At 32.6% G+C, this 19,311-nt stretch overlaps 2 protein-coding genes across 2 annotated transcripts; one reads left to right on the top strand and one right to left on the bottom strand.

The window, feature by feature from the left end:
• The first annotated feature begins 1,115 nt into the window (after window positions 1-1,115).
• On the top strand, window positions 1,116-1,843 carry LOC111410963 (nuclear transcription factor Y subunit B-4-like). The gene has a single exon (XM_023041550.1). The coding sequence runs from the start codon at window positions 1,140-1,142 to the stop codon at window positions 1,578-1,580; it is 441 nt and encodes a 146-aa protein (XP_022897318.1). The 5' UTR covers window positions 1,116-1,139; the 3' UTR covers window positions 1,581-1,843.
• Window positions 1,844-17,817: 15,974 nt separating this feature from the next.
• LOC111410043 (F-box/kelch-repeat protein At3g23880-like) lies at window positions 17,818-19,226 on the bottom strand. Its single transcript, XM_023040199.1, has one exon. The coding sequence runs from the start codon at window positions 19,199-19,201 to the stop codon at window positions 18,035-18,037; it is 1,167 nt and encodes a 388-aa protein (XP_022895967.1). The 5' UTR covers window positions 19,202-19,226; the 3' UTR covers window positions 17,818-18,034.
• Window positions 19,227-19,311: the final 85 nt, after the last annotated feature.

The raw sequence follows: 19,311 nt of genomic DNA, 5'->3' as shown, positions 1-19,311 counted from the left end.
GGGGGGACCACATCCACCATTTAGGCTAAACCTTTTTAGGGTTTTCGGTTATCAAAGGTTATTTCATTCCAAACGACCGGCTAATAATTTGAAATATGGTGGATTCATCAATCAGATTGTTTTCTTCTTTACCTCTTGGGGGCTGCGTGGAGGGAGGAGGGAGGGGAAGGGAGCAAGTAATACTATTACAGAGCTCAGAAAATTTTGACAAACAACACATGGGGGAAACTAATTGGAAGATGGAAAGAGAAAATAAAGAAAAGAATCCAATAATTTGCTGCCACGTTTGCATCGATAGGAATTTTTTCAAGAATTCTCTATATTCATGACTTTTTCCTGATAATATTTAAAGAAGATAATTTTTGGTCCAATTAATAACAAGTCACTTTATATTAGGGGCCCTACTTCATGTTTGGGCCCCTGTAGTCTGTCAGCCCGACCTATCACAGGAGGCCAACTGTACACAGGCGTGTACAAGGGCCCTTTTCCTTATAATAGGGCCATTGACAAGACATATATTCCAACAATGCCTAAACCACCAAGTTATGCCTCCCATCCATGATAGTTCTTTTGCATCCTCATCTAGCTCAATATCATCTACATGAGAATTTCTAATAAGAATTACAAAATACACACACACACACACAATTAGTACACACGTGACCATACTTTTATACACACACACACACACACATAATTAGTACACACGTTACCATACTTATAATGTGCAAGGTCAGTCCTGTGTTTGTCGGGGCTCGAGGCAAAGTTCAAAAATTAGGCCCCCCAAAATCAACGTAAATGCAAAATTTAATGATATATTATACAAAATATTGCAAACTTAAAACTTAACGTTAGAATAATAAACAAATATCTCAATCATCTCACAATTAATGAAAAACTGTTTTTCTTTTCCTTCTTGTAATATTTAAAAATAAATAAATAAAAAAAACTTTGGGTCCAAAATAGGCCCCCTATGGTCTTGGGCCTGAGGCACAGGCCTCATTTGCCTGCCCACAGAACCGGCTTTGATAATGCGTGTATGTCACGTATCAGCGCCACTATAAAGAAGCTACTAGAAACGTACTATGTTTGCAAATTAGGAATAAGATCTAATTTATAACACCTGTTTCTATTTGTAAATGGTTGAGGAGCAAGATAAATTTCTTCCAATAGCCAATGTAGGGCGGATTATGAAGTACATCCTCCCCCGGAATGCAAAAATTTCGAAAGAAGCCAAAGAAAGAATGCAAGAATGTGTGACAGAGTTTATAAGTTTTGTAACCAGTGAAGCATCAGACAAGTGTCACAAGGAGAATCGAAAAACAGGGAACGGAGATGACCTTTGTTGGGCTCTCAGTTCATTAGGGTTTGACAACTATTCTGAGGTTATGTTAAGGTACCTGCACAAGTTTAGAGAGTTCGAAAGACAGAAGTCTGAACAAAACAAAGCCTCGAGCAGTGAAGAGAAAGATGAAGTAATGAGCTATGGGCTCAGCCTGAAGCCAGAAACTTTTGTCCCTATAGATTTCGAAATACTCAACAAGGGGGAAAACTCATCCGCTAATCGAAGTAAGAGATGAGTAAATATTGTTTAGGAAATTTTCTCCCCATGAATGAACTGTGAAAAGTATCTTCCAGGTAACTTTTTAAACTTCTTCTTGTAGCTGAATCCTCGTTTTTCTTGAAATTTTCGGGATCGAATGAAACAATGTAACTTGTTGCATCAATAGTTAAATCTATTATATATGTAATTTGCTGTAGTTTTGAGGATTGGGGATTGCAGTCTTTGTTTTTTATTTATGGATGTATGATTTATGGATAAATCATAGACAAAATTGGAGCACAGGATCACTTGTATTAATTGTTAAATGTAAATAGTTCTTCGCAAATAACCATTCATCTATACTGCTTTGCATCAACGTTTCAATCTTCCTGAAATTCTGATCCATTTTTCTCTTAAGAAAGAGTATTCATGGTTGTCAACATAATGAAACCCTATGAGAAAGAACTTGCTCTTTACCGTACAGAAATGCATTTTCTCCGTCGCTTTATTTAAATTGAAAATCTGTAAATCGGATCTCTCTCTAGATCTGTACTAGGTTCTTTGCCCTTCACTCAAAACTCAAAAATGAGTATCCATCAGAAGGAAATAAGGCTAATATATAGAGATCTTCATCATCCAATTGTTTACCTAATGTTTTCAACCAATCTTTCTCAGCTTCATGTTCAACATTTAAGTCAAACTGGAATTGGAACTATCACTCTTCATCTTGCAATTTTAATCTCTGACTTTAAGCTTCACATCTTGGGTCTTACTAATTCTCAATTCTGGGCTTATTTGATAATTCTTAGAAACAAAAAAAAAAAATGTAAAATATGATTAATTCGTTGTAAAAAAAGTAGAGGGAAAGAATATGCATCTTCAGCTATAGCATCTGAACAAATGATAAAGATTTTTCCGTGATTATTCTTTCCCTTAAATAGCTATTTGTAACCCTATAAAAGTATAAATAGAGTATTATTCTCTCTGTAAATCTCATATGCAAAAATTTACAAGTTCTCTTATGCTATTCATGATCTATGTCTCAATTATATTGAATTTGTACATTCTAATATGTTTTTCTTTGTGTTAAGTCTCCGTCCTTAAAAATAGTTCATTAGTTGTAAACATAGTTTAATTGCAGTGCTGGAAGATAGGATTTTGGCATCCTTTTTTCCAGCCTTATCAATATTTAAACATTATTTTTATTCATCTGTAATTGGAGCCTTATTGAATTATTGAGTCTTGTATACATATGGAATCTTGCAAACAGGGGTTTTATTATTTACCTTCTTTATTTATAAATTTATGTTTGTGTGTATTCTTTTGCCGGAGACTGGAGTACCCTTACATTTGTATTCATTTTTGTTTTGTTTTTGTTGATGGTTATCTTTCTGGTGCTGAGCTATGGTGGCAGGCACTATTGGTTCATTTTTGTGTCTTTGTATTCCAAGATCTTGTTGGAGGCGCGGAAGCTTTAATAACACACGTTGATTCCAAACCGGATTTTAAAGAACGAGATTATAATGATAATATTGAAGTAAACAAGATCATATCACGAAACAAGGTTTAAATTGTAAAGAGGAACAAAAGGATTAACGCAGACGAACGATGTTTATTAAATAAAAAATATGGAGAATACAAAATAATCTAGCAATTGGTTTCTATTTGTTACATCTAGTAAAACTGATAGAAGAGTCTTGTATTTATAGGACAACCCTAAAGAAGTCCTATAAGGCAACAAAATTTGTTCCTTTTGTTGAATGTAATTAGATTTCCCTTCCAAGTAAAAGTCGAATACGTATCTTCAAAAGATTCCTAACCAATTTCTAGGATACCACTTGATCAAATTCTAAATAAATAATAATCCTAACACATTTGAGTCACAAAACCTAACAGATTTCTCTCCATAATTTGCTCATAATGGCACGGGGCTCTGATATGCTGGCCTGGTTTTGTCCTATTCGTGTTAGAAAAGTGCGAACTAAGTCCCACATGGTGAGACATTGATACATGATGCCGAGCTAGCTTATTGTAGGATTGGGTCTATGGTTAATCTTTTGAGATGGAACCCCTAATTCGTTGGTATTTAGCATCATCATCTATGTACATCTTATCTCACTAGCCTGTGCTGTGTGATCAGCCACTCTTCCTTTCCGTCCTTGCTTAAGATTACCTTCAGGTTAGTCCTTTCATCTTCAAGAAAGTTGGTTCCCCAATCCCTCTACTAGTCATTATTGTCTGTCTTCTCCCCAGATGTTCAAGTATTTTCTTGTCCTCCTCCGTTTCTATCTCATTTGATTCGTTCTTTCCCCGGAACATAGTTCAACTCGAATTCGGTTTTACATATAATATACATCCAATGATTAAAGAAGCTTTGATTATTTCAATAATAGGCTGATTGTGTATTTTATTTCCTTCTTTCTTTTCACTATTTGTGTCTCAAGCACATTCGATATGTAGTTTCTAGCACTGCATGCAGTTTGGTTTCGATCTCTATCTCTATCTCACACACATTATTATATAGCAGCAGGCAATTTTTTGGTCAGATAATTAGTCAAATTAGATTATCATTTTCCCAAAAATGAGGGTTAGGATTTTCCACACACTTGAACCTGGCAAAACATGATTTTAGTACGTACAAGGCATGCTAATACTATATAATTAGTCAGTTATCAGTTTACAAAAAAAGGACTGCTAAAATGAGAGCTTCTCATAAGTTCTTTTGCCAAAGTTAGGGTTTATCTAAAATCTTTGGGACCACTTTTCCAATATCCTCCTTGAATTGAGTTGCAACTTATGGACAGTGGGGACAGTGGGAATCATAAGCGAAAATGCTAATGAACTTCTTTCTATTTCTTATTTTCTTAATATAAAAGGTTGGAAACATTAACTTTAAAGTAGGTTAAACTATATATAGCTCGACCTACATGAGGTCAAATCCAAGCACATTTCACCAAGATAATATTATATTGTTCATTTCTTGAATCTGTGGGCTCTCGTACTTTTTGAGAATTTCTATTGAATGACGTCATGGATGACATGTTCAGTTTAAAAATCAACGTAGATACAAGAATAAAGAGAACAAAAATTTTAAACACACCGAATGGGTCATCATTCAAATTTGTTGAGTATGGAAAATAGCAAACTAAAAGGAGTAAAAGAGTAGAGTAGGCACATTTGAACTTTTAATTTGTGTAATAGGAAATAATGTTTTTAGAAGATAAAACAAACTTCAATTAATTTAAATCGCTGTGAAATGCAGACGATACTTAAATTGTGGATTAGGAGGCTCACATTTTATCAAAATAGATTAGAGAGCATGTTTAATATAAAACTAAAAGCATTTAAAAGTAATTTTTAGTCCATGAGAACAGCGGGGAGGAAATGACGCTTCTTGCAATAACATGAATACACTGTGGGTGCAAAGTGCAAATATTCATCTAAGTTAAAAAGTTTAGGAATGGCAAAAGAATCCATTCAACCCGATACCCACGGAAGATGGGTACCGGGCAAGGGTCATTGCCCTGAAACGGGTATGGAGTAGGTACAAAAAACATAGTCCTCGTCCCACTACCCGCTCCGTTGCAAATTGATTTCAAATTTAAGTTTTTATTAAACAAAAATAATATATTTATTATTATTTTTAAAGAGAACATAAGTTGTTTTTAACAAATTGGTAAAAAAGTAATATTTATTAAGAACATAAGAAAATAAAGCAAAAAATAAAAAGAAAAAGAAAAAAATAAATGGGACAATAAATGGGGCAGGGACGTGCCCCGCCCCGCTTTAATCGGGTATGGGTATGGAGTAAGATAACAAAAATACTCGACAGGATAGGGGTCAGAATGGCCGACCCGTCCCATACTCGCTTCGTTGCCGTCCCTTAAAAAAGTTACTTTTGGGTAACTTTTTCATTTTATTTATTTATTATTATTATTATTTTTTTTTGGGTAAAACGTGTTTGCCAAAAATATAAAAGGAACTTTTATTTCAAGCAATCACTTCTTTAGAGCAAGTATTTACTTTTCCGAAAAGTATATCTAATTTTTATAGTATATGTTTGCCTAAATAAGTTTATTGATAAGCAATGATGGATATTTTTTAAATGGTGAAATTTTAAGATTAGTAATTTATTTTTAATTTTAAGGCAAGAGTTACTGTTAAATTAAGTTAAAAAGAGTTAATTTCAAGTAAGTGACTTTTTTGCGATAAAATAATGCATAAAAGGTAAATTATCCAAATAGGTTTGAGAATAAAATAAGTAACTTTATTTTTTTTTATTTGTGCTTAGCTAAATATACTTTTTAATTTTTTTCCTTCTGTAATGCAAGTTGAATCTGCTTATGTTTGGCCACCATTTTTTTCGAAAACTCATTTTTTTCAAAACTCATTTTTAATCACACATTTTTCCATAAAATAATATTATACGTAAACTGAAAATTTTTCTTTATTTTTTAAACCACATATTCTTCAAAAAAATTACTATTCCAAAACTAATTTTTCCCCAAATTTTCATTGAAATGGAGCTAAAAAAAAGGCTTAATTTCAGAAAAAGTAAGTTTATTAGTAAAAAAGATTTAAAAATCATGTTTGACAAACTGAACTAAAAGCAATTTTAATTTAACCACAAGCCAATATGCTCTAAGAGTGAAACGTATTTTGAAAGTGGAAATTACATATTCTTATAGATTAAAAATCCCCATTTCATAAATAAGATGCCATGTTTAGTATTTCACAAATCAGAAAATTTTTTAATTAATTTACATATTTAAAAATTAATTAAACAATTTCAAACCCTAATTATATAAATATCAATTCCATCTCTCTCTCTCTCTCTCTCTCTCAATTCCCTCGACTCTCTCTCCCTCTCTACCAATAATTTCTCCCCAATCCCATTGGAAGACAAGAAGGTGCCACCAGAGGACTCCCTGAGCGGCATCGCGATGCCCCCGTGACGATTTGTGGTGCAATGGTGAGTGGTGCATTGATCTGTGTTATGGTGGTGCGTCGATCTCTGGTGCTTGGTCTGCAGTGGTGTGTGCGGCAGTGATTTGTGTGTGCGGATCTATACGGTGGCAATCTTTGTGGTGTGGTGCGATGATGCAAATGGCAGTGGTGGAGGTGGGGTGCTGTAGCGATAAGCATTTTTTTTTTGGGGGTTGGTTCTTCCTCCAACCTACTGAGTCGGAGCTTCTGGGTATGAGGGTGGTGGTGCAAGTAGGTAGATGGTGGGGGTACAATGACGATGTTTGGAGTTTTGGTTGGCTCTTTCCTTCCATCTGCTTGATCGAGGTTTTGGGACGTGGGGTGGTGGTTGTGGTGGTGGGAAGGGTTATCCAATGGTTGTCTATTAAGTTATAGTTGGCAGTGATGGTAGTGCAATCAGGTGGAGATAGTGTTTGTGGTACCGACTAGTTTATTGTGTAAGCGATGGTGATGGCGGTGCATTGTAGGTTGTGGCAGTGGTGACAGACGGAGTTGGGACGATGTGATAATTATTTAGATATTGTGACCAATATGATCGAAAATAATTTGTTATAACCAAATAAATTGGTTAATTTGTGACTAACATGGTGGTGGTTTTGGCGATGACGGTGGTGGTTCTGTTGGAGGTAGTGTTGAAGTGGTGGTCGTAAGTATTGATGATGGTCACAAATTATTTGGTTGATTGTGACAGTGATTTGTTAATCTGTGACCAATGAAAAGATAAATTGTGACCAAGAAATAATGTGGGACATAAAAAATTAATAATTTGTGACTATCTAATAAGTTGTCACTTATAACATTTGTGATCTGTGACCTACAAATTTTTTTATTCGTGACTGAAAAATAATATGTGACATATCAAATTTTTGATTTGTGAACAAAAAATATATTGTGACCAATAATTTGATAAGTTGTGACTAAAAATTAATTAGTCATTAATTCGTGACTAATTAATTTTTTATTTGTGACTGATGAAAAAATCGTGACCTACAAAATTTTTGAATTGTGATCATAAAATAATTTATGACATAAAATTTCTGATTTGTAACCAACAAATAATAAGTGACTAATTAAATTGTTAATCTGTGATCAAATTATATAAATATGTGACCTAAATATATTTAATTAATTAAATCATAAATAAAATTTAATAAAAATCTGATTTTTGAAGTTTAAAATTTATTTTCTTAATTTTGAAATATGTTATACTTATTCTCTTATGAAATTTTCCCCATTTTGAAATGTTTGACTGTACTACATATTTCTATGGGAAGATCCCTTATTCACTAGACTATTCTCACCACAAACAAAGAAATTAAGTTAAATTTGAATATATCGTAGTTTTTTAAATGCTTGATATTTTATTATTATTAAATATTTAATTTAAATATATAAATGTATTTCTTTTTTAAGTATTTAAATTTTTAGATGTGATTTAACTTAGTCTAAAAATAGTAAAAAATATTGAGTAAGTTTCGACATAGCTATTTATAGTTTCGACATAGCTATTTATCAAAATTATGTTCATATCTTGCCTTCAACAAAAGTGTTTATCACCTTGGCGTGCTAGTTCTCTTTCCTTTATAGAGAAAAACAATACTCTAAATGAAAAGAACAACACCCTAATTTTATTGATTCCAAAAAATACCGAAAAAACTTTCAAAAGTTTGTATAATTAACTAATTCAAAACAAAAAACAACAAAGTCTTAAGTAGAATTTAAATAGAAAATCGTAACGAAAAAGCCTTATGAGATGCAACTAGCCCAAAGGAATTAAAGTGAAAGAAAGTATAAGGGCATGTTCGGTAAGGATTTTGAGAATTGATTTTTTGACTATTAAGAGAAAAGTGGGAGCTACCTGTGAGAGAAGAAGTAAAAAATGATTGCTGAAATAGTAAAATAACGATAAAAAAATCAAATTTTTAGGGTAAAAATCCCGCTCAAACATGCTCTCAATAAATAAGAAATTGTTAGAATCCAAACCACACTTGAAACCACTTTGTTGAAAGTGGTACTACTTTGATACCAGTTTGTTGTGAAAAGTGAAGGGTGATATTTGATTAAACCAATATCAAATTGTTGGAGAAAATAAAAGGTTATACTTACAATATGAAGTAACTGATTATAAGAGCACGAGAGTAAAATAATCTACAGAGAATGAAAATATTATTATATTATGGGGAAATAATATAAATATTTTGTATTTATAATTTGTCTAACTTATAATGAGGTTAATCAACCTAATTAAATTGTAGAGAAAAGCAAATATATATAAAGGACAATTTAAGTCATAGAAGTAGAATTATAGATGAAATAGATTGAACAAAAGTTTCCTTTCTTGATCTCTTCAAATCAACACAAATTTTCAACTCCCAATACGAATTCCAAATAGAATTTCAATTAAAATTTGCCAAATAGACTTCGAATGGGATTCCAAAAGCAATCCAAATAGAATTCTTCTTAATGTGCACTTTAATTAAACTCGCAATTATCTTCAACAAATAATTTGAATCACACCCAAACTCTAACAATCTCCACCTTGACACGAATTCCACTACAATGAACAAAACTTTAAAAAAAAAAAAATTCTCCACTTGGAGACTAATTTTACTACAAGGAATAAGCTTGAATACTTTAATAAAAACACAAATGAGCTTCTCCATCAACAATTCTAACTGAAAATACTCTCCACCTCTGCTATCCCAACTAGGGACAAAAGTAATCTATTAACTACCAAACAAGGCTGAGACAAGCTCTGTAATAGAAATTACAGAATTATAAATTATAGCGGAATGCATCAAAAAAAGGAACTTGGCTAAAATCAACACCCTTGACCACATTCAAACCATCAACAAAATCAATAGAATTGTACTATGTGGAATCTTATGGCAAAAAAGGGTTTATTTCTAGCAATTGAATACGTGACACCATCGATAATGATGACAAGACGGATTTACCAATATTTTCGAAATTCAACTTAGATGTATTTGTAAAAGAAGACCCCCAATTAGACTCCAATGGTACAAAATCCAACTCTAAATCCACGTGAGTTAATTATTTGAAGATTTTGTATCACCCTGCACGATATATAAATGGATTTTCCATGTCCCATCAGCAAAACATGGGCTCATTTGATAACCTTCAAGACTCCACCTTCAACAGCGCACATGTACCATTTTGAATCAAAAGTACTTAACAAGATAAGATTTTTCTTCAGATTTGAAACTTGTCTCACTGCATCAACTGTTCTAACCTTTCCATCAAGCATCTTTATTATGACCCGATCAATATCAGCTATTCGATAAGGTATGTTATTACCGATCATCACAACATCTTTTAAAACTTCTTCATACGTTGAAAATAATTCCCGATTGGATGACATATAAAAGTGCAAGCTGTAAGCCTTATTAGGTTTGGAATTATAGTCAGACATAAATAAAAGCTCTCCATCACTGCTAAGATTTTCTGTAGTACTTGCTTCTCCTAAAGTTTCAGATGATTGATTTGTAGTTAACTTTAATATATTCTGCAACTTACAATAATCTTTACCAAGTGCCTATTTTTCTTGCAATAATTACAAAATTTGAAGTTAGATTTTAACTTGTCCCTTGAACGACCACCATGAACAATGAGTCATCTCCATGATTCGCAGGTACTACAAGATGTTTCATCTTATCCTTTGAATATAGAGCATTGTAGACTTTTTTGATGATGAGAGTATCACAGATATATATTATCGTGTTTCTAAAAGACATGTATGAGGTGGGCAATGAGCACAACAAAATCAATCCAAGTCTTCTCCATCATATTTGACATCTTAGATCTCCAAATCAGTAATGATTTCTTTAAAAGCGATTAGGTGATTCTCAAAAGATGTACCTTTTATCATAAAATGAGAATATAGACGTTGCTTCAGATGCAATTTGCTAGTGAGACTCTTCGTCATACATAATTGCTCCAATTTTAATCATAATGTAGCAACTGACTTCTCTTTCAAAATGTCCTGAAAAATATTATTTGAGAGATGAAGATGTATTTGAGATACGGCCTTTTGATTAGGCCTGGGCAAAAAAAATCGAAAAATCGATCAAACCGAAACGACTTGGATCAATTTAGGTCTATTTAACACAAGTAATTGGTTTGATTTGGTTTTCTTTTAAACAAAACCATGGTGGGTTGGTTTGATCATGGTTTGAAACCTCAAATCACTGGTTAACCGAACCAACCCAACCTATTTACATGTTTATCTTCTTCTTTTTTAAGAAAAATAAAAATAAAAAGATAAACTCTAATCTCATAATTATATCACGATTTCCTCTAATCTATGATGTTGTCAATAAGTAATAGTACTGAAAATTTCGTTTCACAAGTTTATTATATTATAATTAGCATTTTTTCCTATTTATACAGTTAGACTACATAATGCATAAAAAGGCAACAAAATTCTAAATTTTTCTGTTGATCTGTCTCTATTAACCTAACTTTATTTGTTAGTCAATAATTCTTGTAATATAAAGTTATTTGGCTATTTTAGTTTTTGTAATCTAATTGGGCCCAAAACTTGGACAACTTTTTTAAAAATTCGATCTAGACTAAAAGACCAACCCGACTAACCAAACCGAATTGAACCAAACCAAATCGAATGGTTTAAAAGTTAGAGTGAATTGGTTTGGGTTAAAATTCATCCAAATCGATTAATTTGGTTTTGGTTTCAGGTTGGAGTCGAAACCAACCCAAACCAAACCGCGCCCAGTCCTACTTTCGATCCCTCCCTTTGTTTCTCCTCTACAATTCAAGACCTGGTCATCTTGTCAAATCCCAACAACGCATCATCCAAATCCATCTGAGCAAGTAATGCTCGTATCTTTACCTGCCACAAAGAGAATCTTGTATTATAATCTAATAGCGGAATATCATACTTCATTGTTGTCATCAAGAAATCCTCAATCTTCCTAAGAATTTCAATACGAAAAGCTCTAGTACCACTTGTTAGAATCCAGACCAGACTTGAAATCACTTTTTAAAAGTGGAACAACGTCCAGTTTGTTGTGAAAAGCAAGATGATATCGGATTAAACCAATACCAAATTGTTGGAGAATATAAGAGGTTATAGCCACAATATATAATAATTGATCACAAGAACACAAAAATAAAATAATTTGTAGAGTATAAGGATTTTATTACAATATAGAAAAAAATACAAATATTTTGTGTTTATGATTTGTCTAACTTATATTGAGGTTAAACAACATAAATAAATTGCAGAGAAGTGCCAAATATATATAGGTAACAATTTAAGCCCTAAAAGTAAAGTTGTAGATGAAACAGAATGTCCAAAAGTTTTCTTATCTTGATATCTTCAAGTCAACACAAATTTTCAACTCCTAATATGGCTTCCAAATAGAATTTCAACTAAAATTTGCCAAATGGACTTCGAATGGGATTCCAAAAGCATTCCAAATAGAATTCATCGTAATGTGCATTTTAATTAAAACTCTCAATTATTTTCAACAATTAATTTGGGTCACATCCAAACTCTAACAGAAACAATGAAATATGTTACTAGAAATCGGGCTGCTAAGCACGTATTGGATTCACCTTGGGAACTGCAAGACTTTGCGAAATACAAGAGAACGTAACATGAATTCACCCAAAGGTTCTCTTTTTCTAATTTTCACTTTGTTTTTTTTCTTCTTCCTCTTCAAGTGAGTAGTGCCAAGAGACTACCATGTTTTGATCCATTAAAGAGATGCCATTAGTCTGATAAAATATATGAATTCAGGGATTCGTATCCAACAATATCAACCTAATCTCCGAAAGTCCGATGGTGTCCTATTTTCCTTTTGCAAGGCTTCCCTACAGGGAAGACTTTGTTCTGAAGTGCAGCTAGTCGATGTTCAAATGGTCTATTAATAATGGACGTTTCGGACAGCATATTATTGTTAAAAGTTTTAAACTAATATGTAATCTTCAAAGAATACAAAACCAATTAGAACACTTCAACAATTTGCTTCATGTAGATAAGAAACCAAGTCCTACCACTTACATAAAATGGCTTAGAACTTGCAAGTAATTATGATCATTAGATTCATTGAATCTAGGCCTATGATTTCAAGACAGTGCTTATAAATAGATATGTTAGCTCATTTGTAAGGAATATAGAAAGAGTGAAAGAAAATCAGTGTAAAGAAAAAAAGAGAATTGAGCGTGCGATAGCAACTCATTTGTAAAACTTTCAAATTCTATTTTTCATAACCTCTTTCCTTCAACACCCAATAATTATCCACTAAAGAACCATTTATTTATTTAGAAATTAGTTTTCTTTCTTCATAAATTGTTTGAAGGATTATAATTAGTTTAATTCCATGGTTTTGCCATTAGATATATAATTTTTATATTTATTTTTATACATGATTAAAAAAAACAACAATTTTTATATCTCATTCTGAATAACAGTTTAAAGCACTAGTAGAAAGACAAAAGTAATTTCTTATACAAATATTAAGGATTGATCATGGCAGGGAATTTCTCTTCAATCCTTCCGTGAAATATTGCAAAAATTAATGGCATTCAAAGGCAGCTCATAGTTAGTGGAACCCCATAGCAAATTAGCGCAACAGAAAAAAAGAATTGTACAATTGATGAAATGATAAAAAGTATGCTAAAAGGCAAATGCAATCCAAACCTTTATTGGGCAGAGGCTGCAAGCATGACAACACGTACATTCACAATCAATCACCTACAAAAGCTACAAGCAACAAAATTCGCCCCCAGGGTACATCTCCAAGTGGTAAAAGGGGAGGGTGAAAAAATCCAACTTTGCTTGAGGCTGCCGCGTCAAGGGTTCGAATCCTGAAATATGGATTTGGCTCTTGGGTAAGTGCAAGTGTACAAGCAGCCTTCCACCCTGTACCCTTGGAGGCATAACCTGCGATTTACTTCCCTCACGATACTCCAGGACAAGAGTGGTAGGGGACCCTTAAGGTTGGGGTTCAACCTTTTTTTTACAAGTAACAAAATTCCGTTCAAGCATGGTACAAAAAGAAACCAAAAGTAGATCACTTAAAAATTTTCAGTAGCATTGCCTGTACCCAAATTCCATCACAAAATAGAGAAAATTTTGATGAGAAAGAACAAAAGCTTCTACTCATTGGATACAATGATGAGTCTAAAGAACATCGTTTACTCAAATCCAAACACAAATAAAATTACAGTTTCTCAAGATAATGTGTTTGACAAAAGTGCAACTTGTGATTGGAAGGGCAAGCAAGTCATAGATTCCAGCCCATATCAATTTGATGATCCATCGATATCTCAAATTTCCAACATTGAGTAACATGCAACTCCATGTATTCCAACAATTGAAGAATGATTAAAAAAAATCCATCCAAAAAAAATAAAAACCACTTTCACTAAGAGAAATCTAGGAATCACATGCACTTGAATTACTCTCTTGTGAACCTCAATCATTTGAATAAGCTTCAAAAGACAAAAACTAGACAAAGGCAATGGATGAGGAAATTTCACCATCAAGAAAAAACAAAACTTGGAAGCTCATTGACTTACCAAAAGGAAAGAAAATCACTGGGCTTAAATGGATATATAGAATAATATACAATCAAGACAGGTCAATCCAAAAATATAAAACACGACTTGTCGCAAAAGGATATTCTCAAGAGCCATGAATTGAATTCACAGAAACATTCGCTTGAGTTGTAAGTATGGAGACTATCCCTATAACTATGGCTTTAGCAGCACAATTGGAGCTCAATATTTTTTAGCCTAACGTAAAATTAGCATATCTAAATGACGAAATAGAAGAAGTAAATGTTGGGCAACTTGGAGGTTTTGTAGTTCAAAAAAAGAAAAAAGAAAAAAAAAAGACCGAAGAAGATAGAATTTATCATCTTAAAAGGCATTATATGGATTAAAACAGACACCCGAGAATAGAATAGCAAAATCAAAAGCTATTTTCTTCAAAATGGTTTCCATCGAAGAGCAAGTGACTGTGAAGAACATTAAAAAGGAATTTCTTGCTGTATGCATGTACGTGGATGATCTAATCTACTTTGGTACAAATAAAACCATGGTCAAAGAATTCAAGATTAAAATTACGAAAGACTTTGAGATAGTTCACTTGGAATTTATGAAATATTTTCTTAGTATTCAAGTAAAGCAAAGTCTGAGAAGATTTTTTCTCTATCAGGAAAAGTATATTGAGGATCTCTTAAATGAAATTCAACATGAGCCCGTCTAAGCCAGTCTCGACTCCAATGGCTTTAAATGAAAAGGTACAAGTTTCTGATGTTGTAGAAAAAGTTGATGCCACATTTTATAGAAAATTGATATTGGTTCATTGGTTTACCTCAATACAAGGCCAGACATAACATATCTAGTTAGCATATTTTCCACATTCATAAATTAACCAATTAAAATAAATTTTGCACCTGCAAAAAAGTATTTTGAGATTTCTTAAAGGAACAAAGATCCATGGCAACAAGTTTAAAAAGAAAAACATGCAAAATTGTTGGCTTTACAAATCGGTTGATGACTGAAAGAGCACTTCTCGATCATCTTTTGCCTTAGATCAATTGTGATTTCTTTGAGCTCAAGAAAGCAAAAATATGTTGCTTTATTATCAACAGAAGCAAAGTACATTGCTGCTACATATTCAGGGTGCAAAGCAATTTGGCTTATGAGATTTTTGAAAGATTTGAAAGTTTAGCAAAAAGGACCAATTGTAATTTATTGCAACAACATATCAACAATTACAATGGCAAAAAATCTAGTCTTCCATACTGTATCAAACTATAATGAACTTTGACATCACTTTGTAAAAGATTTGATAAATCAAGAAGAAATTTGCACGGAATTATGAATATCAGTTACCAACTGAACAACATGCTGACAAAGTCAATGACGATTGATAAGTTTGAAAAATTCAAAAAGCATTTGAAGATTACAAATTAAGAGGAGGTATTAAAAGTGCTAAACAAATTTGTAATCTTCAAAGAATCAAAACCAATTAAAATACTTCAACAACTTATGCCATGAAGATAAGAAGCAAAGTTCATCTTAACTACCACTTGCATAAAATGGCATGCAACTTGCAAGTAATTATGGACACAGGATCCATTGAATCTAGGCAGACCCATAATTTCAAAACATAGCCTATAAATAGATGTGTTAACTCAGTTGTAGTACAAGGAATGTAGAGCTGAAAGTAAATTTGTGTAAAAAAAAAGAATTGAGTGTACTATAGCAACTCAATTGTAAAACTTTCAAATTCCATAAGAGTTCGTTTAATTGTAAAGATGGAATTTGGGTGGAAAAAAACGAATTCCAGAGAATTGAATTGCCTAGAAATTGTTTTCTTGAAAATTGTAAATTATTGTGTTTGATTGATATAATTTTTTACGTGGAAAATATTAAAATAAAAGTTTTTTTGGTGTTCGTTTGGCTTTATTTTACATGAAAAATGTTAATTAAAGATATATATTTTACTGATATTGGGAATGCAATTTGTTTCCATTGCACCAAAAAAATAAATAAATAAATATATATATATATATATATATATCTATCTTTTGGTGTTTGTTTGGCTTTATTTTACATGGAAATTGTCAATTAAAGAAAAATATATTTTTACAATCATTTTTAGAATTTGTTTCCATTGCTCCAACAAAAAAAAAAAGGGCTACAGGACCCGGGAAAACCTATTCCCACCCACCAAATAGGTGGGAATTGGTTTTCCATGAAAACCAAGAAATGCAATTCCATAGAAAAGAAAAGCTATCAAACACCCTTAAAATGAAAGTTGGAATTGATTTTCCATTTTCTAGGGAAAATTTTCATGTACCAAACATACCCTAAGTGAAATTCTCTATGTTTCGTACAGGTTTGATTATTTCTGATTTTCATAACTTCTTTCCTTCAACGCCCATCAATTATTCACTCAAGAACCATTTATTTATTTAGAAATTAGTTTTCTTTCTTCATAATTTGTTTGAAGGATTTAATAATTTGTTTTAATTCCATTCATAGTTCTGCCAGATATATATATATATATTTATATTCTGAATATTAGTCTACTAGGAAATTTATAGTTACTTGAGTTAAATTAATATTACATTAAAGAAGTCATCTTATTCTCGCCACGAGTTTCGTTGTCTTTACAGAAGAGAGCGGGATTAATAAAAAAAATCACGATTTGAAATAATAATCGATTAATTAATTGTGTAAGCCATTCCTTAAATTTGTGCACAAGTACTATGCTTTAGAATTATGGGTAAATTGCAGCTACTGTCCTCAATCTATAGCGCCTCCTGCACATTTAATCTCAATTGTTTCTTATCTTTTAACCCCAGCCCATTCACCATAACTAGTTCGCCCGTTATGTAACCAGTAAATTGTCAACCTAATTGCATGGGGGTGGAGTTTTAAACTTTTCCTATTCTATTTCCATTTTTTCTTAAGTTTATTATTATTATTATTTTAATGTTAAATCTAGGCACCAGTTAAATGTGCTATAATTTTTGTCTTTAAACCTCAAAAATAATCTATAGAATTAAATCAAATAGTTCTATTTCTCAGTCTTTCTGACTTGCTCCTATAGAGCCAAGGTTGAAAAGATTGAAAAAAAAAAAAAAATCAATCATCTACAACCGCTAATGAAGAATTCCTCAAAAAGTTAAAGATTAGTAATCTTTTTTAGAGATCGTGTACCTCTCTTTCCTAGTTATAAAGGAAAAAGGTCCAGCTGGTTGGATCCATATGAATTGTACAAGGATGTGACCAAACTTGATCACTCTTTTTCTCACTAAAACCTACACTCAGCCCTAAATGTAAATGTTAGCATGTTTTTTTCCATACATTTTGCTGTCTTTTCCTTTCATCGCTGCCCGAGCTTTTCCTAGATCTCAACCTTTCATCACTGCCCGAGCTGTAACCAAGGTCATTATCCATAACAAAGCTTAGGACACCTCTATCTGTAGTTCTCTGTTTCAAATTAACAACATGGCTTCAAATTTACCTTTTCTCCAGACCATAACCATAAACATGTCATCTTTAATGTTATCCCCTGAAGAACGCTGAATGGAACTTTCTAATTACTGATTTTTTTATTATCTTCTCAACATAATGAAGTAAGTGTGTTGACAACTGACAATTCCTTTGTCCAGATGGACACATGCTTCCTCAACAATTTTGCTTCATGCTATATCAAATGCTCTATGAACACGTATCAAAAAAGAGAGGAGAAGGCAATGTGTCAAATGGAGAACGCTTAGAATCAACAACATATAAGGAATAAGTAAACTGACACACTAATATTAGTCTGAAATACAGAAAAGGATTCGTTTTTGAGTTATAGCAGAAGATTATCAACAAAATAACAAACTAAACAGTACGATTTTATCAACTAGAAAAATTAAAAACATAAGATTAGCTACTGGTCTTCTCTTAATTGATGTGCAGATTTTCATCAGGTTATCATTCCAATGACCTTTAGTTTTCCTGTAATTCATTTTTCTCGTCAAGAAGAACCAAACTTTCAGTGTACTCAACCAAAGAATCTGCATCACAACGAAATCCAAGTCCAATATCTCTACTTTGCTTCTTCTCAAAGTCATATACAAACATTTCATCATAAGTTGCATAAATAATCTCACTGTTCTTGGTAAACCCTACTGAAAATATACAATCTACCTCGAATACCACATGATACTCCTCCAACCATGATTCGGCTACTCCAAACTCTTTCATTACCCATAAACTCAAAACGTCTTCCTCACCAGTGCAATGAGCAACGAATAGAGCAAGACACCCTTTGTAGGCCACGAGATAAGGGATGACGGAATTATAGTGATCATAATTTGGCAACTTCATCTCTTGGAATACTTCTAAGCGAGTATCGAATGACAAAATGGAATAAGTACGTTCAAGAGAATGATAAGCAATCCAATTTAGAGAACCATCTACAAATACGGCAGCTCCATCTAGGAGTATCCCTGGCATTTTTACATCATCAATCTTTCTCCAAGATGCTGTGTATAGACTATATAGTTCCACCTGAGATTGTTCTTTGTCATTTTGAGGCAAACCTTTATTTATGTAGTGCCTAATCATTATCAACTTATAATCATTTTTTTCATTATCGTACCAAAATCCAACGTCAGTGAATTTTCGATATAACCTATTGCAGCAAGAAGAAGTACAACTAATGCGTTTAATTCTTCGAAGCAAAGGATTCCATAAATATATGAGACAACCATCAGCAAAACAAGAAGTTCCAGTTAAGCAAACTAGGCCATTGCATGAACCAACCATTTTGCATTTCCTCAATTCAAAATCCATAGGCAAGTCCACAGAATACACCGGATCAAAGCTCACCACATTGTCACGAAGTACCACACAAGGCTTACCTCCATGTTCATCAAGAAGCAAGTCGAGAATATAATGCGAGCTATCATCATTAATGTTGCTTGCAATAGATTGTTTGACATGGGTAGCGATGAAATCACGAGATTTAATTAAAGCATACCATGATTTGCTGACTGTTGTACAACGCACTACGGATTTTACGGGCAACCTTGAAACAATGTCAAACAAAATTCCTTCTGGAAAATGCTTATCAAGGGCTTTAGTTTTTCTTTTTCTGCCATTTCGAGGCATTGCTTTTGCTCACACAAGGAAAACCTGTCAAGCAACAAAGACAAAGATTAAAGATTTTGCAGAGATCAAGAGCTTGTGTCTGTTAAAAGATTCTCTAATCCATTTTGGTT

This window comes from Olea europaea, chromosome 15, assembly GCF_002742605.1.
Source record: "Olea europaea var. sylvestris chromosome 15, O_europaea_v1, whole genome shotgun sequence".
Taxonomy (NCBI): domain Eukaryota; kingdom Viridiplantae; phylum Streptophyta; class Magnoliopsida; order Lamiales; family Oleaceae; genus Olea; species Olea europaea.
The sequence above is the reverse complement of the archived record's forward strand: the minus strand, read 5'-3'. Positions and strand labels throughout refer to the sequence as shown.